Source organism: Ctenopharyngodon idella, chromosome 23 (assembly GCF_019924925.1).
Source record: "Ctenopharyngodon idella isolate HZGC_01 chromosome 23, HZGC01, whole genome shotgun sequence".
NCBI classification, from domain to species: Eukaryota; Metazoa; Chordata; class Actinopteri; order Cypriniformes; family Xenocyprididae; genus Ctenopharyngodon; species Ctenopharyngodon idella.
In genome coordinates, this window is record NC_067242.1 from 4,972,446 (window position 1) to 5,000,026 (window position 27,581).

Below are 27,581 nucleotides of genomic sequence, written 5' to 3' on the forward strand. Positions count from 1 at the left end.
CCAGTTCCCTAGCAGCTACCCAGAACCTGATAGCAACATGCTAGCAGCATGCTTTATGCTATTATCTTAATGGCAGAGCTTGATATAAGACTTACCTTAAACCACATGGTGCATGAAGTGGCTGTATATCATAAGGGTGTTATATGTCATGCCTGACTTCTCATGGATCGAATGAATAGGTCATCAGCTATGAACTGTGACATCCTTGCAAGCATTTAACAAATGACCTGAAACGGGGTACATGTCACTCGTCTTTGCTTGTCCTACAAGTATTATCATACATCCACCATAAATGTGTCTGGCATTCTCTTTGACATGGCCTTTTATCGTGTCCACACCTTACCTCAGGCTTTGTTAGCATGTCAGATGGCTCAGTGCACCATGTTGTTTCAAACCCATATGAATTCCTTCTGTGGAATGATTATTTTTAGGTGAATATTCATAAATAGATTAATATTATATTATTAATAATATTAAATATAAAAATAAAAATATATGACAGAATTTTAGGTTGAACTATTCCTTTATTTGTCAGAGGGGGCAGCTGTGTTCATTAGCCGAAGGATACGGGCTATCGTCAGCGGCCTGAGTAATATGTGCTGTAAGAGTGGAAGAATAAGGGATGCAAGCAGAAGTAGACAACATAAACGAGTGCAGTGGAGTGAACTGGGGCACAGGGAGGAGGAGCGTTAGAGATAAAGAAAACGATTCCTGTTTTCACGCAACTGGTCACGGCAACTTTGGCTCAGGGGCAGACATGCCTCTACGGCTTGCATTAGTGGACACTATTAATAGGATGTAATTGCTAATCCTGATGCCCTCTCACATTGAATTACCCCATCCACACCCCACAGAGCCTTCTCCAACCCCCTTCACTGACCTTCAAACCTCTATGTAGCACCATCCTGAACTCCCAACACACCCACCCCGAGAGGTAAACCTTCAGCCTGGAGCGACAGCAGGGCCTTAGGGACTTCAAGGGGTCCGAAGGGGGAAGAGCGCAGATGCCTTTCCCCCGAACCATCTTTGTTATTTTTCCTTGTTGAGTGAGCATGTTGCTGGGGAGGATTGTGGGTAATGCATAGGGCTTAACAGAGATGCATGATGTAGGCGCTTTATATGCTTTTCCATTTACATGGCCAGATCCCTCAACTTGTTCCAAAGTAGTACGTTCTTGCTCATTAGCTTAACGTAAACACAGAACGCTTTACCACGAAGAGGTAATTACGGAAACACTGGAGAACTGCACGCCAGTTACATTCACCATAATCAACCTTAGTCACAGATAAATAAAGCTGCTGTATGTAATGACTGAAACTTTGATAGATGTGAGCTGTGGGAAGTGACTGTAATATCTCTAGTTGTTTATCTAGATTTTTCATACTATAATGAAAGGACGCATAAAGACGTTTAATTGTTGTCTCTTAGTCAATACTTCATGTCAGATTCGTTATTTTTCAATCAGTCTGAGTCTCACTAAAATGCCAACTAATTTAAGTTGACAAAAATGACATTGTAGATGATAAAGTGCAAAATTAAACCAAGTATTAGTAACAGTTTTTTAATTAAACATTGCAAATGAATGAAAACACGATTTCCTTGTCAAAACCTGCACTGCTAAAATAACATTATGATTTCGCTATTGTAATACAATATTGTCTTTTTGCTATAGTTATTATTTTTTTCTTGTTTCAGACATGTTATATATATATATATATATATATAGGCTATAAAAGGAGCTTATTTATAACATGACTTGCACATTATGACTAGAGTGTAACTTAGTTTAGTCTTACTTGTACAATTGTGTCATTTTATGCAGATGCAGTTGTAATATTCCTCTAAGTTGTGTATATATCTGAATTGTCTCATAAGCTCTTCAGATCACCAGTGTTCAGCTTTAGCTCATGCAGCTTGAGTGGGTCAATTACAAATAACCATATTCTGTTTAGAAACATTGTTAGTTCATTATTAACCCCTTACTGCACACCCCACATTTTGGCAAGTGGGGCATAAATGACATATCCAAAATAAAAAGAGTTGCTGCTCATAAGTCATTCTGAATAGACACATAACCAACATATATAGTGCTGCTTGAAAGTTTGTGAACCCCTTGCAGAATCTCTGAAAATGTGAATAATTTTAACAAAATAAGAGGGATCGTACAATATGCATGTTATTTATTTTTTATTTTTTTAGTACTGTCCTGAGTAAGATATTTTACATAAAAAATGTTTACATATGGTCCACAAAAAAAAAAAAAAAAAAAAAAAAATCGATGAATTGATGAATTTATAAAAACAACTCGCTCAAAAGTTTGTGAACCATTGGTTCTTAATACTGTGTGTGGTTACCTGGATAATCTACGACCATTTTTTTGTTTTGTTTTGTGATGGTTGTTCATGAGTCCCTTGTTTGTCCTGAACAGTTAAACTACCCAATATTCTTCAGAAAAATCCTCCAGGTCCCGAAAATTCTTCAGATTTCCAGCACCTTTTGCATATTTGAACCCTTTCCAGCAGTGACTGTATGATTCTCAGATCCATCTTTTCACACTGAGGACAATTGAGGGACTCAAACACAACTATTAAAAAAGGTTCAAACATTCAAAGCAACATTCATACAGTCACTGCTGGAAAGGATTCAAATATGCAAAAGATGCTGGAAATCTGAAGAATTTTCAGGACCTGGAGGATTTTTCTGAAGAATATTGGGCAGTTAAACTGCTCAGGACAAACAAGGGACTCGTGAACAACCATCACAAAACATAAAAACAGCTGTGGATCATCCATGTAACCACACACAGTATTAAGAATCAAAGGTTCATAAACTTTTGAATGGGGTCATATTTATAAATTCAGCTATTTTTTTGTCTTGTGGACTTTATGTAAACATCATTTATGTAAAATATATTATTCAGGACAGTACTAAATAAAAAATGACATGCATTTTGTATGATCCCTCTTATTTTGTTAAAATTATTCACGTTTTCAAAAATTCTGCAAGTGGTTTACAAACTTTCAAGCAGCACTGTATTTAGAAAGCCAACACTTGAGAGTTTCAGAATTACTCGGACTGCTATTAATATGGAGATATACTGTATAAGCTCAAACATAAAAACAAAAATATCATCATCTCCCATCAAAACATAATCTCTCATTCCCTTGAAAAGACAGTTGCGCTTGCTCCATGGCGGATTCGCTATTTACATGGCAGAATATAGACAACCTCAACCTGACGAGTCAGTTTAAATATACTTTTAATATTTGGCATGTTTGTGTGCTGCTGCGTGTGTGTGTAACAAGCAGAGTGTACGCACGTTGTGTACCCAGGTCTACCCGCCTATGGGCACAAATTACTAACGCACCCTTTAAATAAAAAAAATTAAAAAAAAAAATTAAAATTAAAAAATACCGCGCCATTGACTTTAGACCAGGTTTTTGTTAGTCAATGGTGCAGTCGTATTCAGTTGCCTCAAAATAGCAACACGCCAACAGTGCACCTGAACACACCTTGTTTTCAGACCAGCACGCCCATGGGCGAACAGATGGCCATCAGTGCATTTGCTATTTAAACAACTTGAGTGCCGGACATGAAAACAATAACTGCATTGGGCTGAAACTAGCAATAACCACTATATATGGGTATATGATCTTCATTATTCTTTTATCATTATGCTTTTGTTTATTTTCAGACATTATTTAGCCTGTATGCCGTTTTTTTTTCATCATATTTTTTTGCCAGATGCGTATTTTAATTAAAAATGTAAAGTTTATATACTGTCAATATTGCACAACTGCCCACTAATAGTTCCCTGCAACATAGTCAAAAATTTATCTCACCTTTAAGGAGTGTGACAATGAACAGGAAGTGAGACACAGAGGACTTGAGATATTGAAAAGTGATCACTTGTCAAAATGCCAGCACCCTGGGTGGTATCGTCCATCTGTTTCCTCCTATATGACAGAGGTATCGTTTGTGTCATGACCTGAAATGAAAAGAAATTAAAACAAAAGGAGTGAGATTGTCCCTCTGTAGGCTTAACATGGGCCTGTGTAAATATCATATCTCTCTTAAAATAGTCCTTGCCATGGTGGTCTGAACTGATTCATCGACAAGCCTCCTTCAGGGGTCACGGAGGGAGATATCCTCACCTCTATCCCACCATTCCATTATCCACCTGCCAATCAAACAGCCTCCGCTCACAGCAGGGTGCACAGGGGTATAACCGCTGCCTTCGAGAAGATGAGCTCCCAGAGACCCAATAAAATAAATAAAGTAATTGACATAACAGAGATTCCCATTAATATGAATGAAATTTCATTTAAAAGCTTTTATTAAGCATGAATTATGCCACGCTTGGTGTGATTACCCATCATTTTCCATTGTGCATTTTGAAATGAGAGATTTAGCCAAGTGATCAGGGATTAGATTACACAGGAAGGTCTGACGGTTGGACGTCCTGCTCCGGGTGCCATGAGAGGCCCATTCTCCACCCTGTCTGTTTGAATCTTTCCCTTTGTATAAGACACCGCTTGCTGCCCATCACAGAACCACCAGGGGTAATTGCATTTGGAGCTATCATGTCCTTGCATCCGGTTTTCAGCCCCTTTGGGTCAGCTAAGGTTCTGGGGAAGGGGTCATGAGGTAGGTAATCGAATTTGAAATCTGGGCAAAGTTGAAACCCAACACCAGTGTATCTTTAAACCAGGACTCAAATTGGTAAAGTCTTTGTCAGAAAGGCAGGACTTGAATATAGCAGGGTTTGTTCAGGCATATTCACTCTCAGGTTTGAACAAGTACCTAAAGCAGAATTAAAGCCCATTCACACCAAGAACGATAACTATAAAGATAACAGTATAGTTCTAAAAATTCTAAATATAAAATAATAGCACTGTCCACACCACAGTTACAACGATAATGATATAGAGAAACAATATTGTTAAGATCACTTTCAGAAAGAATTTTTTTTCCAGCTGTTGAATGATAAAACACTGACAGCCAATCAGAATCCATTCTAATTTAAGGGATTGCACATTTAAAATGGCAGACGACATTGCGGAGAAGTCAATCGCCGAGGTCCAGAAAAAGCCACCTCTGTTTGACAAGTCAACACCCCTTTTCAAGGATACTTTAAAGAAAATGGATATATGGAAAACAATCGGTCATATCCTCGGAATTAAGGCCCGTTCACACCACAAACGATAACTATAAAGATAGCGATAACTATATTTGCGTCCACATCAAGGAACGATAACGGTCCGTTTATTCTAAACTTGCGCGCTGCAGTTTAAAATCAGTTTCAATTTTTTGCTGTACTTGTTGCACTTACATGGCTTCAACCAGCAGATGTCCTCAGCATGCTATGTTTTGTGTGAATCTAGCTAGTGTTATTGATCTAATCTAACAGAATTTTTGCTGACGTATTCTATATAGTGGAATAAAAACAACATCACTGCAACTGCAAAGTAAGCAAGACAATGTTGTCGAAACTAGCGCTGGATTGAAATTACCTGAGGTAATTTTACGTTTGCTAGCCTGGCATAATGATCTCATCTCCTTTAATACTTTCTCACCATTTATTCTAAAGGGTATGACTGATTGTTTTCCATATCCATTTTCTTTAAAGTATCTTTGAGGGTTTGACTTGTCAAACAGTGGTGGATTTTTCTGGACCTCTGCGATTAACTTCTCCACAATGTTGTCTGCCGTTTTAAATGCGCAAGCCCTTACATTGGCTGTCAGTGTTTTATCATTCAACAGCTGGAAAAAAAACGTTCTGATCCCAACGATATCGTAATCGTTATAGCTGTGGTGTGGACAGTGCACACATTTAGAATAATTTTTAGAACTATATTTTTATTGTTATCTTTATAGTTATCGTTCTTGGTGTGAACGGGCCTTAAATGGTGAGAAGGATTAACGATGATATCATTATGCCAGGCTAGCAAACAGTGTAACATAAAAATTACCTCAGGTATCCAGCGCTAGTTTCGACAATATTGTCTTGCTTCCTTTGAAGTTGCAGTGAAAAAGACTAGGCGTTGTTTTTATTCCACTATATTGACTTCGTCAGCTAAATTCACTGTTAGTTTAGATCGATTACGTTAACTATTCACTCGAAACATAGCATGCTGAGGACATCTGCTGGTTAAAGCCGTATAAATGCAACAAGAACAGCAAAAACATGATGTCTACACTTTAAAACCGCAGCGCGTGAGCTTAGAATAAACAAACCGTTATCGTTCGTTGGTGTGGACGCAAATATAGTTGTCTTTATAGTTATAGTTCTTGGTGTGAATGGGCCTTTATTCCTGTGATCAACAGACATCTGTTTTTCTACGAGCTCTGATCTTTTTTGTAGCCTATTACATAGAGAATCACTTTGCTTTGATCAGAGTAAAAGCACAGCAACTTTTCACTTTTTGAATTGCATCCCTCAGAACGATGATAATCTTAACAAGACCACAAAAACAGCTTGTGAAGAGCATTGTGAGCACTTTTATCAGACAAATGGAGGCAGAGATCTGGAGACAGTGTGAGATGAAGCCAGAAAGAACAAATTAGTACAGTTTTAGCTTGCAGACTCTGATAACAAGTCTGATAAAACTACCCATTTAACAATTTAGGCAGATGAGCAAGTGACCACTGAGAATGAGAAACGTTCATAGGAATGGAAAGCCAACAAATGAGGGAGAATGTTTATCTTGCATTACTGCATGTAAAGTGCCAATAAGATGTCATTGTACTCTCAACTTGTGATGGATAGCATAACATTTCATGAGAGATTGCAAGCACTGTCAAGAAGACTCCATTAGCGAGATGCAAAACTACTGCACTTATGTATGTCCTTTCATTCACAAGAATAGTATGTGTGTTTCTGAGCAGGTCTAATGAAACCTTAGTGGAATCTTTACATGTTAATTACTAGGAGATTTCTGAGAACCGAGAGTGTTTCCATTGTTGCGACCTGCGTCATAAGCAGGTATTTTGTCCACTTGAAGAGGAAAATGCCAATCAGCAACATTTGAGTTCTCAACCGCATGGCAATTACACAACCACAAAATGAAAGCACAGAAAGTAGTGACCTCAGACACTGAGCCAAGGTAAGGGAGTTGATATGAATGTGGGGGAGTTGAACAGATAAGATGAGGATAGTGAAAATAATTATGTAGATAATGTAAATTAAGTGGCCAGAAAACAGCCTAGCTATAGTGATGGTAATGGAAATGAGACACTGAGAGTGAGTCATAGACTAACAAAGCAGTACAGGGAATAATGTCAGGAGGGGAGCAAGAGGATGATGATGTCAGAGGTTGCTGATGAAGGAATGATACAGTACATAATGAACAGTAGTTGGATTTGCAAGACTTTTCTGAAGCATTTCAGAAGAGATCTGTACTCAGTAGTGCAAATAAATTCATTCTTTCGTAAATTGAAACTGAAAAAAAAAATGTAGAGGTTGAGCATTTTTCCTTCAGAATTTGACAAATGTGTTGCCTGTGCGATGTGGACGTGGAAAATAGGAAGTTATATTGTCACAGCTCAAGTAGTTTTGTCTCAAGGAACATATCATAGCAATAAGACTGGGTTGTGAAAGAGATGCCAACAAGGTGAAAGCCTCACTTGGAGTCTATCCTTATTGTATCAATACAATATTCTGTGTTTATCTCTTTTCTTTCTTCTAGATGTTTTATTTGCAGGATTCCACCATGTAATGAGGTAGATCTCGAACTGATTATTGTTTATTACATACTGATAATGCAACCCTATAGAAGTTCTTTTTGGCACATTGGTATAAGCTTTTACATTCGTTCTGTGCAAATTTTATTAATATTTTTGGAGTTCTAGATAGGTGTAATTTAAGGCTTATTCAATAGTGAATTTAAGTTGGTTTGAATGAGATATTGCTTCTCTTATAATAAACAACTTGCAAGAGGTATAAGCTGATAGAACACATCACCTGAGCTCATTTTGGAAGAAAAGGTGAATGGGGCTTTCGTCAGGAGCTTAGGAGACATGGATGGTGACGTTATGTTCAAGTGTAGGGCATAAAGTTTGGCCATGCAAACATGTTTTAATAATAATAGCCTGAAGACAACTAATCCAATAGGGTTGCACAGACACACTGTGTCTACTCCAGTTTATATGCTGCTGAGAACTCCAGACACAAAGAGCAGAACGTCTAGGTTACTATTGCAACCCACGTTCCCTGAAGGACGGAACGGAGACGTTACGTCGATACTGACGTAATGGGGTCTCGCCTGGGAGCCCAATCACCTTCAAGTGGTACAAAACAAGCCAATCGAGATTGGCCAGTGAGATTTACATGCCGAGCCACACCTACCCGGCACATACGGGTATAAATAGGATCGGCATACTCACTGCATTCATATTTTGCTGTGGAGCCGAGACAGGGAACCCAGCCATTCAGCGGTGGTTCAGGGCTATGGCAAGGGGACGTAATGTCTCCCTTCCCTCCTACAGGGAACGGCGGTTACAATAGTAACCTAGACATTCCCATTCAGTCAGTCACATTCAACGTTATGTCGATACTGATGCAATGGAAAACGCCTTAGCACTGAACAGTGTTATGAGTGTTGGAGACGCAGATGCTGGCAAGCTGCGGCGTGCCCAATAACAACTGCCGCTCACAACTTCGTAACTTACCCAGCACCTACAGTAAGCCCGAGAGAAGTCCTCCATACCCTATGGGATGGAAGGGACAAGGTCTTACTCAGGGAATGGTCGAAGCTGCTGTTCGAAGTGAGTATGCTGGTCCTATTTATACCCGTTTGTGCTGGGTAGGTGTGGCTTAGCATGTAAATCTCACTGGCCAATCTTGATTGGCTCAATTTGTACCACTTGGAAGTGATTGGGCTCCCAGGCGAGACCCCATTACGTCAGTATCGATGTAACGTCGAACATGACTGACTGAATGGGAAATGAAATGTTACAAGACCTTCAACCGAAAGTTAAAGTATAAGACTGGCTCAACAGAACTACATTGACAATCTCAAAAAGACATTATGGCAGATCCCCTTGGCTGATCTCCAGGAATAGATGGACTTCCATTTGAAGATCTTATTGATGTTAGTCTGGTGGAATGTGTTTGGGTGAGATCCCTTCCCAAGATTTGCCAAGAGACAGTTCTGACACAGCTAAAAAAAAATAACTTTACTTTTGAAATCCTGGGGACCTATTGCAATCACAGATTGCAAAATTTGCATGGCTAACAGTTATAAAATATCATGCATGCAGTTATATGCAAAGATGTCCTCCAAGAGGGAATCTAGATTTAATATAGGGCTGCCGTCTGTTTTGGGCAGATATTAATTCGGCTGTTGTGTCTTCTTAATGGGAGCTAGGATGGGATCATCATTTGTCTCTAATGAATATTGAAACACTTGCTTTGGCAGGACTAACATTGTTCTTCAAATCAAGGCTGCAACCATGGAAAGTAACTTTTCTCTGGAACTAAATTTGGGGTTCTGGCCAAAAGAGGATCTATTGCTACACAACCCTCGCCTGGCTTTATAGCCAGCTACCTTGAAGAAGGTACTGTTGGCTACAAGAATAGCCAAACTTTTCCACTTGTTGCCTATAAAGGGATGGGTATCTGCTGAGATTTTGGCAACAGGCCACACACTTGGCACAAAGACTGCTGACTGTTCTCTCTTAAGCTTTACCACCCGCCTCCAGACTCACGTTAGAACCACAGGTTTAAGAGAGAAAAAAGATGAGGGCATCTATTCCACAACTAAGAGTTTCAACAGCAAGAATGACATGAAACTTAGGGAGGCTTGCTTATCCTCAGCACACCTCAGCAAACAGCGCTGGGAAGAAAGTGAATGTTAGAGTAACATTCATTCTATCAAGAGGTTAAAAAAGCTGAAGGCAGAAGATGACAAAGCTATGCCCTTAACGGTATTTGGGAGACCTTGTTTTACAGTGATAAGAAATGGACTGGTGACTCAAGGTTTCAGTTAAGGAGACTGTTTGTAAAGTAGGGTTGTCCATCCCGACTCCTTTAGCACCTGCTTGGAAGTTTCTAGTAACCCCGAAGACCTTGATTAGCTGCTTTAGGTTTGTTTAATTAGGGTTGGAGATAAACTGTGCTAGAATTTGTCCATCTAGGTGCAGGATTAGACATCCCTGTCTTAAAGAGAGTGACAGGCAAGGGGACAACCCATGGCAATTTGGTTCTTCAAGGTTTAAGGGAATATTTAGGGTTCAGTAGAACCTAAGTCAGTGCTTCCCAACACTGTTCCTGGGGGCACAACAAGAGTACACATTTTTGGAATCTTCCTAATCAAGCACATGTGATTCAACTCATCAGCTTGTTAGTAGAGACTGCAAGACCTGAAATAGATGTGTTAGATAATGGATTTGTACTGATGATATGCCTCCAGAAACAGGGTTGGGAAACGGTGACGTAAGGCCATCGAAGATAACCACAAAATCAGTTAGCCTTCATCATTATACGTTTTTTTTTTGTTTGATTGGTTGTTTGTTTAGTTTAGACCACAAAATGTGTGGTCAATAACAGATTCTTAATAGTTAAAAGCACCTTTCTCCATTTCTCACTATTTTACTTGTCCACATTTTATTTTGCTTTCACTCATTGTCTCTATCTTTTTGTCTTTCTCTTACTTTTTTTAGTATCTTGTGTGATGAAAAATGAATAAAGAAGGTAACTAGCTTTCACATTGATGATTTGGTTCCAATCAGAGTGGGATATGTGTATAATTTCTTTCAAAGGATGGCAATTACGATCAAACTCGCCATTCAATCTTTCCTGTCAAGTACATGTTTTCGATTCTGTGGTAAATGACAGATTCCTTTCCTTTTCCCCTCCTCTGTTCTGTTGTTCCCTGGGTAATGATGTCTTAAGTGGTAGTTGTTCAACTCGTTTGTCTTCAGGAGGTTGTAATTGGGCATTTCTTTGGCACTGGGGAGACACTGAAAAGAAAGGGCTGGAAAAGGACAGGGCAGGACAGAAATGAGGAGAAAAAAGAAAGACCCTGATGGTTTGGTGATTGTACAAGGTTGTATGAGAAAACAGCATGCATGCAAGCGATCGCTACTGTGCTACTACAGCTTTTCTTTGTTCATGTCAATGTTTTTGCTGTTGTTGTTTTCTTGCACTCTAAATTTACATATAATTGTACAACACATATTTCCTAGGCAGAAAAAAAATAGTTTCATATAGTTATATGGTTAGAAACTGGCTGTGTTTAGAGGCACAGGCACGGTCCATCATTAAAATGTGATTTAGAGGTAAGCAAACCTTCCTCCAACTGTCTTGCCCTGAGGCTCTCCCCCTTTCTGTCTCTCTCTCTCTCTCTCTCTCTCTCTCTCTCTCTCTCTCTCTCTCTCTCTCTCTCTCTCTATCTCTCTCTATCTCTCTCTGTCTGTGTGTGTGTGTGATCAGACTGTCCCATTGAGTATGCATTGTGAGGTGGCATATCTAGGTCACACACACTGGCACATTACTCCTGTGGGAGCTTCTGTTTCCTTTTCTCTGTCTTGTGTTCATGTCATGGATTTTCTCCGCTTTCTGAGGTCACACAGGAAGTGTTGTATAGGGTATACTATTATCTCACCTAATTAACACATTTATCTTATTTTTCTAGATACACACACTAAAACATATACACACACTCTTTCCCAACACAAAATGCCTATACTCTTATACTTGAATACCAGTATGGACATGAATAGGTACTTTTTTTTTTTGCTCACAGTTTATCATTTAACCTTAAGTCATAATACAGAAGCAAAGTAGATTTTTCCATTTTATCCTTAAGAGCAATTGTAATATGAATTACTTGTTATTGTCATCTGATCGCACGCATGCACTCACACACACACACACACACACACACACACACACACATACACAGATTTCTCATGATGATAAATAGAGAACATTAAACTGTTATCTTTTGCCCCATTTCTTGCTGACACAGGTATGTGTGAAATATGTAAAATATGAAGAGTTACAGAGTTGAGAACCAAGATAAGAGAGAATGAGTGAGAGAGATTGGTTGAGATGCCTAATGATATGTTAAAATCATGTTCTGTGACTGTTCTGCAACTATGCCGTGCAATCTTTGGACCTAATGACTCCCACCGAGTAGCAGTGCCAGTATGGATCCATCCTTGACATTCAACACTTCCACTTTACACAAGCTTCCATGTTTGATCGTTTTTGCTCTTTGCTAATGCAGTTTGAATCTTATGTGCTCTATGGCATATTAATTATTACAGTATTAGCAAATCAGCACCCCTTTGAATTCCTCTCACCTCATCTTGTTCTTCAAGACACTGGGCCCTATTTTAACGATCTAAGCACATGGTCTAAAGCGCATGGTGCAAGTGCACTTAGGGCGTGTCCGAATCCACTTTTGCTAGTTTAACGACGGGAAAAATGGTCGGCACGCCCGGTGCATGGTCTAAAAGGGTTGTCCCTATTCTCTTAATGAGTAATTGGTGTGTTTTGGGCATAACGTGCAATAAACCAATCAGAGTCTCATCTCCCATTCTCTTTAAAAGCCAGTTGCGCTCGCGCCATGGCACATTTGCTATTTACATGACGGAATTGCAAGCGGAAAAATTGACACACCAAGAACGATAACTATAAAGATAACGATAAAGATATAGTTCTAAAAATCATTCTAAATATAAAAGAATAGCAGAGTCCACACCACGACTACAATGATAACGATATAAAGAAACGATATCATTAGGATCACTTTCAGAACTTTTTTTTTTCCAGCTGTTGAATGATAAAACACTGACAGCCAATCAGAATCCATTGTAATTTTAAGAGCTCACACATTTAAAATGGCTGACGACATTGTGGAGAAGTTAACCGCCGAGGTCCAGAAAAAGCCACCACTGTTTGACAAGTCAAAGCCCCTTTTCAAGGATACTTTAAAGAAACTGGATATATGGAAAACAATTGGTCATACCCTCGGAATATATGGTGAGAAGTATTAACGATGAGATCATTATGCCAGGCTAGCAAACAGTGTAACATAAAATTACCTCAGGTATCAAACTGTGTTGTCTTGCTTCCTTTGAAGCTGCAGTGAAAAAGACTAGGCATTGTTTTTATTCCACTTCGTCAGCTAAATTCACTGTTAGATTAGATCGATTACACTAGCTATTCACTTGAAACATAGCATGCTGAGGACATCTGCTGGTTAAAGCTGTGTAAATGCAACAAGAACAGCAAAAACATGGTGTACACACTTTGAAACCGCAGCGCATGAGCTTAGAATAAACAGACCGTTATTGTTCATTGGTGTGGATGCAAATATAGTTATCGTTGTAGTTATTGTTATAGTTATCTTTATAGTTGTCGTTCTTGGTGTGAACCGGCCTTAAGATCACAAAACTGTATTTGACTATTGTCCCTGGCAACAAATGTCATATAAAGCTGTATATGTGTTTCATGGCTCTCTTGTTTTGCTGCCTTGCAAGCAATGATATTTCCTTCTGGGAATGCAAGTCTAGTTCTGTTCTGTTCTCCTTTTTTTTTTTTTTTTTTGTGTCACCAATATCCCTTCAATCTAATTTGCCTCTTGGGAGCCCAGTTAATTGGTTGAAGTTGCATATATTTATGATGTACAGTACATACACATGTACACATACACAGGGGATGTATGAAATAACTTTTCAAATGAAAACTCCATCCAGATTTCAGCAGTAATATCATGAATATATTCATCAAATGCCCCTCACAGTTAGGAGGACACTCACTGTAACCCTGTGCACCAAGATTGGAATTTCGTTTTTTTTTTTTTTTTTTTTTCTAATTTAGACCAAGAAATAATGATGCTTGGATGCACCATTCAAATTTTTTTATTTTTTTTTTTTCTAATTGGCATCCATCCTTCATAAGGAACAACACAACTGATTCAAAGTGTCCATCAAGCCCACATCTTGGTGTCAAGTCTGCCATGGAGTTGCCTCAAGACTGGAATATCTTCATTTGTCATTAAAAAGCGCCATCGTTTTTGCACCTTCTCCAAAGCTGGGTTTGACAGCGGAATGGCAGTGTGGCATTGGAGGTCAGGGATAATGAGGTCCTTGGGGACCGGCTTAATCGCCGAGCTTTGGCACATAACATCGGTATAAACAACAGAGCTTGTCGTCCAGGCAACGGCGATGGTGTAGTGACTCGGGCATATAATAATGATGTTCCCATTAACATGGGCTAAGTACTAAAGGCTGGGGAAATTTGGAGAGGCACTTGATGCTCCTGCACTTTCCCTCATTCGTTTTGTCTCTCTCTTCCTAATTAGATATTACCAGCCATCTTTCATTGCTGGCTGTGATTTCTGCCTCCCTTTGCCCTTGAGTGAACAACCTCAACTTGCCACTAGAACACAAGAGGAACAGGAAAAACGAACAGATCCAGCTTTCTCTTCTTCTCCACCCTAACAAGAAGATATTAAAATTGCATGTGGCAGACTGGGGCCTTGCCTTAGGAGCAGCACGGCTCTGGCTTTTGCACTGAAGGGCCGTTTAAAATGGAAGGTGCACCAGAGAGAAGTGAAGGTCCACGTGCCAAGGTTTCGTTTTCTGTAGTGATTGGATTTCTGTGCCATTTCCAAAAGGCACATATCTGGGTGAATGCCATCTGTGAAAGAGAATTGTCAAAGAAAATAGTGGGAATGTAAAAAAATAAATGTAAAAAAGTAAAATGTTCAGATGCATTATATTAATAACAATATGGGGGGAAAGTAAAAAATGCATAATATGCATATATGGTTAGTCATTGTTACGGGCCAAGCACAGAAGGTGTGATATGCACCTATTGTATTAGTTGGCGTTCTTCTTATTATTATTCTTCCGCTCTGGGAGTCCCAACATTAACTACAGCAAATTTGGTGCCTTTATATCAAACTCTCTAGCGCCACCACTTGTCCAAACTTTCACTCATGTTAATGCTAATAACTTTTGAAACATAAGGGTTAGAAACAATTTTATTTTTTTCCTTTGATTTCTTGGCTCAATACGATTCGATTGCACCCTATGATGTCATTTGATATCCAGAGTCAAATGATATCCAATTATCGGCCATTTTGGGCGTCGGCCATTTTGCATTTTGTAACAAAATGCTGTATTTTTGGAACGCATTAGCGTATAATTACGAAACTCGGTATGGGTCATCAGCACAATGCCCTGAAGAAGCCCGAGAAATTTCTAAACAGCGCCCCTAGTGGTGAAATCAAATATTCATATGCTCATAACTTTTGATATGGTTAACTTATTTTCATGACTTATTTTCGCCTTATGGTTTGTGCAACGTTGCGATTTAGTGTTAAAATAACGTTCACGAATATCTTCGAAACCGTTCAAGACGAGACGAAACCATCATAGGAAATTCGTAAACATAAGGCTATATGTTAAAGCCCAAATGCCATAATTTTGATAGTGGCAGAAAAATGCAATCAAAGTCGTGCACTGGTCATTTTTTTTTTTTTTTACTCATACATATACATGTCTATAACTCCTAAACGAAATGAGATATTTTCACCAAATTTGACACACTTATTTATGGGCACACTCTAAAGAATGGTGGGATTGCGCCTGTTGGTGGCGCTATAACTGAACAAAATATGAAATTTCCACTAACTATAAAAAAGTATATGAAATAAAATTCTGTATTTTACTGATGATTTTACTTCTTGCTTGCTTCTTTATGCTTGGCATCTTGTCTGCTTCCAGCTATTATTATTATGATTTTTTTATTTAATTTTCCTATTTTCCCCCTTTTAATTTTGTTGCAAATTGTTACTTGGATATTTCACTTGGAACATTAGTCTTGAAACGCTCTTGCTTCACTCTCTCAGATTGATAGTGGTGCTTAATTTCTTCATCGCAGCTCTGTCGTGATTATAGAGAGGCAGGCTCATTGTACTAGACTCCATTTGGTCTGACCCTACTGCTCTTTGTCTACTTAACGAACCTGGTCATCAACTGTAGGAACAGCATAAAGCAAGTCTCGAATGGCATTCTGGCACTTGAAGTGCTTGGGAACTCAACTCTTGTCAGTCTTATCTCTGAACATTACTTCCAGCTTCATCCATTGACAATCTTAATGTCTCCAAGTTGGCCTTTATAACAAACCAATATCCTGTTGTTTAGAGCGTCAGGGTTTAGGTCTATCTTTCCGTCTACAACTGTATCATCAGACACAATAATGTTAGTCTCCTGGAGCCATGTAGAACATTACTGTTCTGTAAATCAATACAGCTGAGGTATCACACACTTAAAAGTAGAATATAAACCATTGCACGGACAACAGTGAATGGACAATGATGTATCGAATATGAAGCTGGTTAAATAAAGCTTCACCAGTACTGGTTAGAAATGTATTATTTTTAATTTAAATAAATTATTTAAAATAAAATAGTTAATTACTTAAATTTGTATATTTTAATTTGCTGTTTTTTTTTTTAAATAATTGAAATAAAATAATTTAAAATATTTAATCACACTGAATACATGCATTATTTTTTTAACTTGTTATTAAAAAAAAAAACATTATTTTTTTAGCTGTTTTTTTTATATCTTAAAATAAATACTTTAAAATTAAATAATTAATCACACTAAAAGAATCCATTAAAATTCTCATTTTTTGCTTGCTGTTTTTAAATATAATTTAAATAAAATAATTTCAAATAAATGAAATCAATGCATTAATTTGACATCCCAAAAATGCACATGAAAGGTCAAAAACCTTTATCTTCCGAGGCCAACAACAAAACTCATTTCATCACATGACATATTGTTTTTGAGTATGCAATACATAAATTGTTTTGCTTTACGATTGATGTAGACACAGGCGCCCCATGTCACATATCCGTAGTGTAAACAGGCCATTGTAATGTATTGCTTTGTGTGGTGAAATGTTAGATTTGACAGCACTGGTGACAGAGATGAAGGGGGTGATTGAGGAGATGGCATTATTCAGCTGGAGATGTGGGCTGTTGAGTATAATAGCATGCTCCTTTGGGTAAACTAACGTTTTGTTGAGCATTAAAGCTCAATTGCCTCCTACCTTGACATCTGCGGTTGCTCCTGTACGAGGCCTTGATTGAGTAAAATCTGTGGTGTAGGTGTATTTGGAGTATGTGTGTGTACGTACTTAGGGTCCTTTGTCTAAGCTTTTGGGAACCAAAAGTACCCATAATAAAAAAAAAATAAAAAAATAAAACACTGTTCCTTCCTCATGGTCCCAGTGTGGAAAACAGCTACATAAAGTGGGGAAAAAAACAGACAATATTGTATCTAAAATAACACAATATTAACTTCTTATTACTTTTTTTTTTTTTTTTTTTTTTTGCATTGCACCTACTAAATTTGCATAGTATTCGTATTACATTGTTCAAAAATAGTATGAATAGTATGGTAATATGCTATTCCGAGCATGGTGTTTTCCTTCTCATATAAGAAATGCCAGAAGCTGTAGGGAAGGGTGTAGTAATTATAATTTTTTTTTCGTTTAAACAACAGAAGTCTATGGGAGGTCCCTCCATGATATAAAAACAAACGTGTGTGTAAGTCTATGTCTGGCTGTGGCTGGTGTGTGATTGTGTGTGAGGTTGCGTGTTCTTTCTCATCCACACGCGTGTGTTTTGAAGCCGGCAGGTGTTTAGGTGCTCATTACTCATGGCTGTCAGAGGAGCAGAGGGGAGAGATGCTTAGTGATGGCCCATTAAACTGTACTTTTGTGCTCTGGAAACTGGAGACCACACTTTATGATGAAGTCAGTGGCAGTGTGTGTGTGAATGGCATACAAACCTGCTCACTATACACCAAAACAGAAAACACTATCGGATTACTTCACTCAGGTTACAGTGAATTTATTTAGTTTGCAAATATTTGATGCTAGATAACACTAACTAAAGTAATAGGGTTTTGTAGTATATACATGTTTTTGGACATGTTACCATGGTAATACCATGGTTTTTGGGTAATGTACCATGCTAAGGTGTTCTGGTTGGTTGCTAGGGAATTGCTAAGTGGCTGCTGGGTGGTTTATCTTGTGTTCTGTGTTCTTCTCTTGTATATGTTTGTTAAGGTGTTCTAGGTGGTTGCCAGGGTGTTGCTATGTTGTTTGCCAAGGTGTTCTGGATTGTTGCTAGAACATTTTTAATGGTTGCTAAGGTGTTCTGGGTAGTTGGCAGACAATCGCTACAGTATGTAGATACTAAGGTGTTCTGGGTGGTTGCCAGGGCGTTTCTATGTGGTTGTTAAGGTGTTCTTGGTAGTTGCCAGGTCATTGCTGTGTATTTGCTAAGATGACCTGGGTGGTTGCTAGGACATTTTTAGATAGTTGCTAAGGTGGTTGTTTGAGCATTGCTATGTGGATGCTGTGGAGTTCTGGGTGGTTGCCAGGGTATTTTTAATGGTTTCTAAGGTGTTCTGGGTGGTTGCCAGCACATTGCTATGTGGTTGCTAAGGTGCTCTGGATGTTTGCTTCAGCATTTTTAGATGGTTGCTAAGGTCTTGTGGGTGGTTGCTAGGATATTGCTATGTAGATGTTAATGTGTTCTGGTTGGTTGCCAGGGCATTGCTATGCGGTTGCCGAGTGGTTGCTAGGGCACTTATATTATGGTTGCTCTTGTGTTCCGGATGGTTGCTAGAAAATGTTTTTAGATGGTTGTTAAGGTGTTCTGGGTGGTTGCCAGGGTGTTGCTATGTTGTTTTTAAGGTGTTCTGTGTAGTTGCCAGGGCATATGTGTTTGCCAAGGTGTTCTGGGTGGTTGCTTGGACATTTTTAGATGGTTTTAGATGGTTCTGGGTAGTTGCCAAGTTGTTGCTATGTATTTGCTAAGATGAACTGGGTGGTTGTTTGGACATTTTTGGATAGTTGCTAAGGTGGTTGTTAGGATATTACTAAGGCGTTGCCATATGGTTGTTAAGGTATTGGGTAGTTGCCACGGTTTTGTTATGTGGTTGCTAATGTATTCTAGGTGGTTGCTAGGACATTTTAGATGGTTGCTAAGTTGTTCTGGGTGGTTGCCAGACAGTTACTACAGTATGTAGATGCTAAGGTGTTCTGGGTGGTTGCCAGGGCGTTGCTATGTGGTTGTTAAGGTGTTCTGGGTAGCTGCCATGTCGTTGTTATGTATTTGCTAAGTTGAACTGGGTGGTTGCTAGGACATTTTTAGATAGTTGCTAAGGTGGTTGTTAAGATATTGCTATGTGGATACTGTGGTGTTCTGGGTGGTTACCAAGGCATTGCCATATGGTTGCTAAGGTGTTTGGGTGGTTGCTAGGATGTTGCTATGTAGTTGCTAATGTATTCTGGGTGGTTGCTAGGACATTTATAAATGGTTGTTAAGGTGTTTTGGTCAATTAATAGGACATAGCTATGTGGATGCTAAGATTTTATGGGTGGTTGCCAGGGCGTTGCTATGTGGTTGTTAAGGTGTTCTGGGTAGTTGCCAGGTCGTTGCTATGTATTTGCTAAGATGAACTGAGTGGTTGCTAGGACATTTTGAGATAGTTGCTAAGGTGGTTGTTAAGATGTGGATGCTGTGATGTTCTGGGTAGTTGCCAGGACTTTGCTATGTGGTTGCTAAAGTGGCTGCCATGCCATTGCTATGTGGTTGCTAAGGTCTTCTGGATGGTTGCTAGGAGATTGCTGTGTGGATGCTAAAGTATCCTGGGTTTCCAGACTATTGCTGTATGGTTGCTAATGTGTTCTGGGTGGTTGTTAGGACTTTGTAACTTTGTAAAACTGTGCTAGATTTGTCACTGTATCTTTGATACACCAAAACCTCTGTATCACTAAGACAAAATCATGTGCAATAGGATTGTGTGAGTGAGTGGTAAACTGACCCCGAGGGCCTGAGCAAACAGCTTTAAAACTCCTCGACAAATAGACTGTTCACCTACTGCTGAGTCCAGATCCAGCTCCATCAGGCCGCCGTTATTACTGGTGACATTGACTCTGACCTGCTGAAGCTCTGCCAGCACTGAGCAACACACAGCCCAGCCAAAACCAATAGCACTGACTGAAGCTCATTCAGCTGTAGAACAAAAGGACAAAGAACATTGTCTCCATGTATGGCTGTCTATTGTGCTGTCTCTGATTCGTTTACCGCTTAATTATGTCGGTGCCATTCAGCTTGCTCTGTTTCTGTGTAGTATAGACAAGAAAATACTGTTGAAGCTATTAGGCATTGTTCAAACCATTTGCCCTGGCCGCACAAATCACAGAAGAGTTGTGTCAAGGCCGGACCTGTTTGTAAAAGCTACAGATGGCTATGTTTTGCAAAAGCATTTCTGATTCTTCAGACTTGTCATGTAAGAGTGTCTTACAACTGAATTTTAGCAGGACTTTTGGCTTACAAAATATGTAAAACGTACAAAGACTGTCTCAGTAGGTGGTAGAGCTGCACGATTAATCATTAAAAGATGGCAATCTCGATTCAAACACCCATGTGATCTCATTCCTAAATGACAACGAATCACCTGTCTATTAAGCCTTTAATTCAAAATCATACTGGAACATTCCAATCTTAAGCCAAAATCATACTGGAACATTCCAATCTCTGCTGCTGCTGATCCTGAAAGAGCAGTTGTCATGTGTTGGTATGAAACAACTTCACAAACAATCCTTTCAACCACACAGTATCATTATTTCTGTGTTGTAAATATTCATATTATCACAGAAGTACCGGGATAGAAGTTTATAGTTCGGATATAAACACTGATGTCTACAGTAGCGATCAAAATAGAGCAAATCACCTTTAGAAAGTAAAATGGTGCTTCAGATAAAGATTGTATAAATTACATCCTTACACCAGTAGGTGGCGACAAGTGACTGTTAAAATTATTTCTCATTGACTGATTCATTCAAGAGATTCATTAAAAAAAACATTGATTCATCAGGTAATGAAACCAGTGAAGCATTTATGAAGTCATTGAATCATTCATTCAACCGATTTTTTTTTTTTTTTTTTTTTTTTAAATAATTCATTCTGATTAATTAAACATTTTAAATAGACTGCAGCAATTATTATTATTATTATTATTATTATTATTTTTTTTTTTTTTTTTTACCAGAACCTCTAGTAAATTACATGTTATTTTGTTTACTTGTCTATTCAGAATTGGAGAATCGTTTGTTTGGGGGAAAAAAATAAGTTTTATTAGCCTATTTAAGTTTTGTTGTTTTGGTTCCTGTTTGTTTGCACTGTTCTAAATTCACTTTTAGAAGATATACACATACTGTATTTCTTTTCTGGGAAAACCAATCAAAAATATTTAACTCTTGTCTTATACATATCCAAATTTGAGAATGTCCCTCTCCCAATATCACCTGTCACTGACTAGCAAATACTGTACTCGTCAAGCAAGTTCTTGAGGATTTTATAAGAGGTTCTTGTAAAGATGATTGATTGTGAAACCAACACTCAATGTGAGGTCTAGGGATCATGCCAGAGTGCATTCGTTTCCATGTTTAGCAAAATGAAAGACGTGAACTGGGAGACAAGGTCCCACCCCGCAGGTCACAAAAGTCTGCGCATCAACTAAAAACAGTCCTGTTGTTGAGTCTCTGTAGTTTCAGTTTCCATTTGTTAATGACAATTATGCTTAAAGCCTCAGGCATTGTGGAGATGAATAAAATACCATGGTAGCTCCCCAGGGATGGTTTGAAAGAAACCTTGGTCCATTTCATCTGCAAATAGACGTTGACTCCCACAGGAGTTTTACCGTAAGGGTTGGAGAATTTGCATTCATTGTAGTCCACAATGCTTTGAAAGAGCCATTTAGTTGCTTTTTTGACCTTGCTTGTTTGTGTGCCATCAAGCTTAGAAGTTTGAAATAGTCTCATCGATTAGCCTCCAAAATCCTCACCTCCCTCTCGGCATATCTCTCCACGTGTCATTTTAAGAGAGGGATGGGCTGCGGAGAGAGACATGGTGAAAAGGAAGATTATTTAAGGAGAGTTAATGAAAAAGTCCTTGAGATGTACGGTGGGTTGTCAGCGAGAGCTGTGATAGATTGAGCCTCACTGTTATTAGCATGCGTGCAGCAGACTTTTACGCCTAGACCCGGGCCATTTGTTGATTAATTAATCAGGTAATGTACAGTATCGGAGGGACAAAAGTGGAAAGTTTGGCCTTTCGACGCTTATGTAACCAAAAGAGAATATCTCTCACAATCCCACGTTGGAGTCATTTGAGTGATGGAGCAGTCTGCGTGCCCGTGTGAAGTAGAACAATAAACATATTTGGGGAAAAGGGTTTCCCATTTCATGAATACATTCAATCCAGTGGCCCAAAGTCAGTGGTGTCTGAGGTCATTCTGTTGAGTTAAGAGGGAAAGCTTGTGTTCTTGGGGCCTCCAGTGAACCTCGGCAAGAGAGTTAGGAAAATAAACATGGGGTTACGGTGGTTAATATGCTGTAGAAATCAAATTAATGCCATCGCACTTCCATTCACTGACTATTTGAAGATAGTTTTTGTTTGGTAATCAAATTTTCATAATCGATGTGCATACAACATTTGAATGGAGGCGTCACGAGAAAGCAACTTAGTCAATGAAAATGATTACTTTCATTGAATTGAAATGTACTTTTATTGGAGGCACTAATTCATATTGTCGCCCCACGGATTTGTACACTCTCTGTTATTGTTTTATTTGTACAAAATTTGATTATCGCCCCCAGTAATTCTATTTACCCTTATAAGACCCACACACAAAACTCTTCAAGAATTATTGTGATATTGGAAACGTATGTTGCGAGGCTTGCTTTGACTGGAAGACTGACCACTTTGAGCCAAAGCTACTAGTGTGCAGGAAATGACATCACTCAGAAGCACAGTATTTTGAGACGTCGTCCTCATGCCTTGGAGCCTTTTTGAATCCCAAAGGGCAACTGTTGATAATCACACGGTGTTGTTCCATTGACTGAGAAGCCTGTCTATACCACATCCTGTCCAAAGGCAGGACAGTGTAACCATTTAAGATTTCAATCAGGACGGGACAAAAGTTGAGGAAGTTAGTCGAGTAATGTCTTTGGGGACTGATAACACACACACATACTTACAAAACATTATCTCTAAAGCTCTGCTTACCCGCTTCCTGTTAATTCCTTTACAAAGTCACTGCCAACCAGGCTGGTAGTTAATGTGGTCAGTCTTGTTAAAGGAATATTCTGAACTTAATAAAAGTTCAACTCAATTGACAGCATTTATGGCATAATGGTGAAGTCACATTTACCTTTGTATGCAGATAGATCTTTGGACATGTGAATTTATCACGTTTACCAATATAAAACTGCAGATTGAGATTAGCTTCTACTGAACCCTGAATATTCCTTAAAGCATGAGTAAAATTTGGTGAATCAAACACTAGGTAAAACAAGTTTTTTGATCACTTGTGAAATAAGTTGGAATGGATTCTGTCAAGCTGTATACTTTCATCTCCATTTTTATTAGTTATTATTGACTGACATTACTAGCGTGACTTTATATCAATGCAGTTAGAAAACAGTAGTTTTATTTAAGATACCTGCTACTCCTGCTACTACTTTTTTTTAAGATTAGATGATACTTTTTATATTGCAGACTTTTTGTGGAAAATGGAAGGGATGTGTTGAATCTATTGTTGTCATATTTCACCATTTGTCTTTTTGATACGTCAAGTATTCTGACAGTTTAATTTCCTCCCGGTATTTCAGTGCTCTTATTGAAATGAGGAAGGAAGAAAGAAAGGTTTACTCCTTTAACCATCTTAAACACAAACAATCTAGAAGTCCATCTTAATTTATCCCACACTCTGTCTCTGCTGCTGCCACAGGTTTGGCAAAAACCGCAAAGACGAGAGGCAAGGAGACAAGATGGAGCGGAAGGGGTCCAGCAAGAGCAAGATGGAGGAAACTCAGGCCACTGAAGAGGAGACGCAGAGAATGAGGCTGGAACAGGAGAGGTGAGCGCCTGCATCCTGGTCCCCGTAAAAAGACTCTCAATTAAGCCTAACTACCGCTGCCCGGAGAATTAGCAAACTGTCTAATTAACTAAATGGCGTCCTGGGAGGTAAAAGTTCTGGGAAAGCTCTTAGATGTCATTGGTGTAAATGGTCAAGAGCTTTTATAACGGTACATTAAATTGATCATGTATGGATTGTTTGTTTCTTCCATGCTCCTGAATGGAAGGAACCAACCTGATAATGGAGGTTCTTTTGGGCCGCAGTCTAAATGGAGGCCTTTAGTGAGGGGACTGAATAAAACGGCTGTTGTTATTTTTGTTACAGCGTGAGACACATTTTCAGTCATTTCAGTTCCCTGTCTTTCAAATTATTATACGTTGTTTCTAGGCAGATGTTATTTTCTCCCTCACACAAAGATGAGTAAAAGCAGAGCAGTAATTTTGATTAGAAATGGTATAATATAATATAATATAATATAATATAATATAATATAATATAATATAATATAATATAATATGTATTGTGTTTTATGTTATTATATAATATTTGATTATATATATATATATATATATATATATATATATATATATATATATATTTAAAATAATATGTTTTATTAAATTAATACTTTTAGGAATGTTACAAAACATTCCTATTTCAAACAAATGCTGTTCTTTTGACCTTTGTATTTATCAGAGAATCCTGAAAATAATGTATCACGGTTTCCACAAAAATCTGAAGCAACGCAACTGTTTTCAGCATTGATAATAATCATAAATGTTTCTTGAACATCAAATCAGCATATTAGAATGATTTCTTAAGGATCATGTGACACTGAAGACTAGAGTAATGATGCTGAAAATTCAGCTTTGATTACAAGAATAAATTATATTTTACAACATATTCAGATAGAAAACAGCTATTTTAAATTGTAATAATATTTCACAATATTGCTGATTTTATTGTATTTTGATGAAAAAAAAATATTAGAATGATTTCTGAAGGATCATGTGACTGAAGACTGGAGTAATGATGCAGAAAATTCAGCTTTAATCACGAGAATAAATTACATTTTACAATATATTCACATAGAAAACAGCTATTTTAAATTGTAATAATATTTCACAATATTGCTGCTTTTATTGTATTTTTTTATGAAGAAAAAAAACCCATTATATATTCATGTAGAAAATGATAAAATGTGCATTTGGACCTGCCTTCAATTTGTACAGCCATAAAACAAATGAACTTTGTTGTCAAGCCTCTGTTGATGATGCCACGTAATTGAAACATAACAATAGGCACAATCCTGTCTTTAGCGGAGGCATCACACAGGCCCTGCGATGACAATAAGCCTGCGTCCACTCAAAGGAACATCTGAACCCCATTTCTAAGCGCTTGTCTTGTCTCTGACACTCTCCACTATGGGCACTGGGAATGAGGCTTTGGCTGTGGGCCCAACACATTGCCAGCTCTACCCCAAAGACAGCAGGCTTTCCAGGGCCCCGCTCTTATGTGTCTACCACCTGGAGCCCTTAGAGGCGGGAAAACCAGCAGTAATGTTGGGAGATAAGTGTTGGCCGGCTGCACGGCATTCGCTAACCCCTGCTCTTATTTACAATCATTTGTCTGGATTTGTTTTTCGTATTTCCCACGTTGCCCTTTTCATATTGTTTAGTTACTTTGCGCTGCTCTTTTTTTTAAGCTCTGTTATCTTTCTGTTTTCCTTTTCTCACCTTTGCCATTTTCCTTGAGTTGATAGCAGGGAATCCTTGAGGGAAATCGGTCTGTTATAATAATAATCTGCCCGGCCGGCACATGGTGATGCGATATTCAAAGTCTCTCACCAGGGAAACTGACAGCTAGGAAAATCAATTACAGCCTTATTTTTAGGGGTGTTATTACACGCCGTGATACAGGTTAGACAGTCGCGAGTGTGAGTGCGCATACGTGGACGAGCAGGGGCTTTGATTGATTATACGAGGCACAGGGACAAGGCCATTTCTACACACTTATGAAATTATAGATCAGGTGATAGGTGCTGCTGATGGCTATTGGAGGTGATGTATCCAGCAGCGCTAAAACAAGCCGCGGGGCTCCGGGAAGAGGGAGGAAGAAGAGGACACGAGATGGGCCGCGGCCAAACCCAGCCTTCCCCTGACACGACCGATCGTTAATTCGACTTGACGTTTTGACAGGGGCTTTTAGTGATCCAGAAGGAGAAGGCAGCGCAAAGGTTGGCTAGATTAATTTTCATAACGCGCCACCATTAGCCTATCTATTTCTGGCAGGGAGGGCACAGCCTGCTTTTTAGCACACCTGACCCTCAAGGATGTTTATGAAATTCATCTATGACTCGGAAACGCTGGGTTTAGCGCATATGCTGGCGTATTGTTGGATGACTTAATTCTCCCAGAGTCCTTTTCTGCTGTTAGTTTTAGGTTGATGGTCATAGTGATGTTAAAGGAAGAGTTCACCCAAATATTTATCATTTTTTCACCCTCATGTCATTTCAAACTGTAATGAAGAAATAGTTTGTGCCACAAGCATATTTATACTGATATTATACAGATATTTACACCCATATTATGCTGATATCATTCAGCTGTAATGCTATTAACAGCTATTAATATATATTAGGGGTGTGACAAGACCATTAGCTCATGAGACAAGACGAGACACGAGATTGAGTTTCACGAGAATGAGATGAGACAAGATTTTACACAGTATTTTTCTGAAATCTTCAATGACGAAATACATGACTAGGAAAACAGTCTGCAGTTGCATTTGAAATGTATTAACTGATCCTCTTGTATTGAATGTCATTTCAATTCTACTTTATGATTATGAATTATCATATGCAGTGAAAGACAACAACACTGAAGCACTGTAAAAGGTTTTGCTCAAACTCAACTGTCTCTTCAGACCTTAGAACTGTACATGATTTATGAGATTGTACAACTTTTGACCTTCTAACTGAACTAATTTCCACAAATTGATTATAGAAATAAAGAAAGTATAAATAAAAATGAATAACAGTTTTCTCTTAGTCTTTTTTAAGTGCAAACAATAAGTGCAACCATAATCAAAGTACTCTGTCGATAATTAAAGTGCAAATAGAGACCAGATTTTTCTTCAAGCATGATACAGAGCTAAGAGATGGTTACAACTACACAACCCAGCCTAAGATAGCTTTCATATTGGGAGATATTTGCATGCATAAGGGAGCCGCTTTCAAAATGCGAGGTATTGAAATTGCTTTTGAATGTGCATTCGCGTTTTACTTTCACTTTCGAAATCGCGCATACTCTGTGAATAGGGAGCGGCGGTGCTGAACAAGCATTCTACAAGATAAGACATTTGTCAGACGCTTAGGCTCTGTTGTGCAACTAATACTCCGCCATGGTCTTGTCAGTCATCTCGTCACTTACTCTCGTCACATGATCAGTGAGCTCTGATTCCTGCTGCACTACGTACGACTCTGCAGCTCGTGTTGGATGAGCTGGATGGGATTAAAGTGACTGTTATCCAACTGAATTAAATGTTTTTTTATTTCTATAAAAAGCAAAATGACAGTGGAGGTGTAATGTAAACGTAGCGGCGGCATATGG

The 27,581-nt window shown here is 38.6% G+C and overlaps 1 protein-coding gene across 7 annotated transcripts in view; it reads left to right on the plus strand.

Annotated features, from left to right (window-relative positions):
* pard3aa (par-3 family cell polarity regulator alpha, a) overlaps positions 1-27,581 on the plus strand; it is a 503,387-nt gene that overhangs the window by 359,966 nt on the left and 115,840 nt on the right. For 4 of the 7 annotated variants that reach the window (XM_051881687.1, XM_051881688.1, XM_051881690.1 and 1 more), the window contains one exon: positions 23,842-23,970. The exons of the other annotated variants lie outside the window; for them this stretch is intronic. In XM_051881687.1, coding sequence (XP_051737647.1) covers positions 23,842-23,970 — 129 coding nt within the window. The remainder of the gene's footprint in view (positions 1-23,841; positions 23,971-27,581) is intronic. 7 annotated transcript variants of the gene reach the window in all.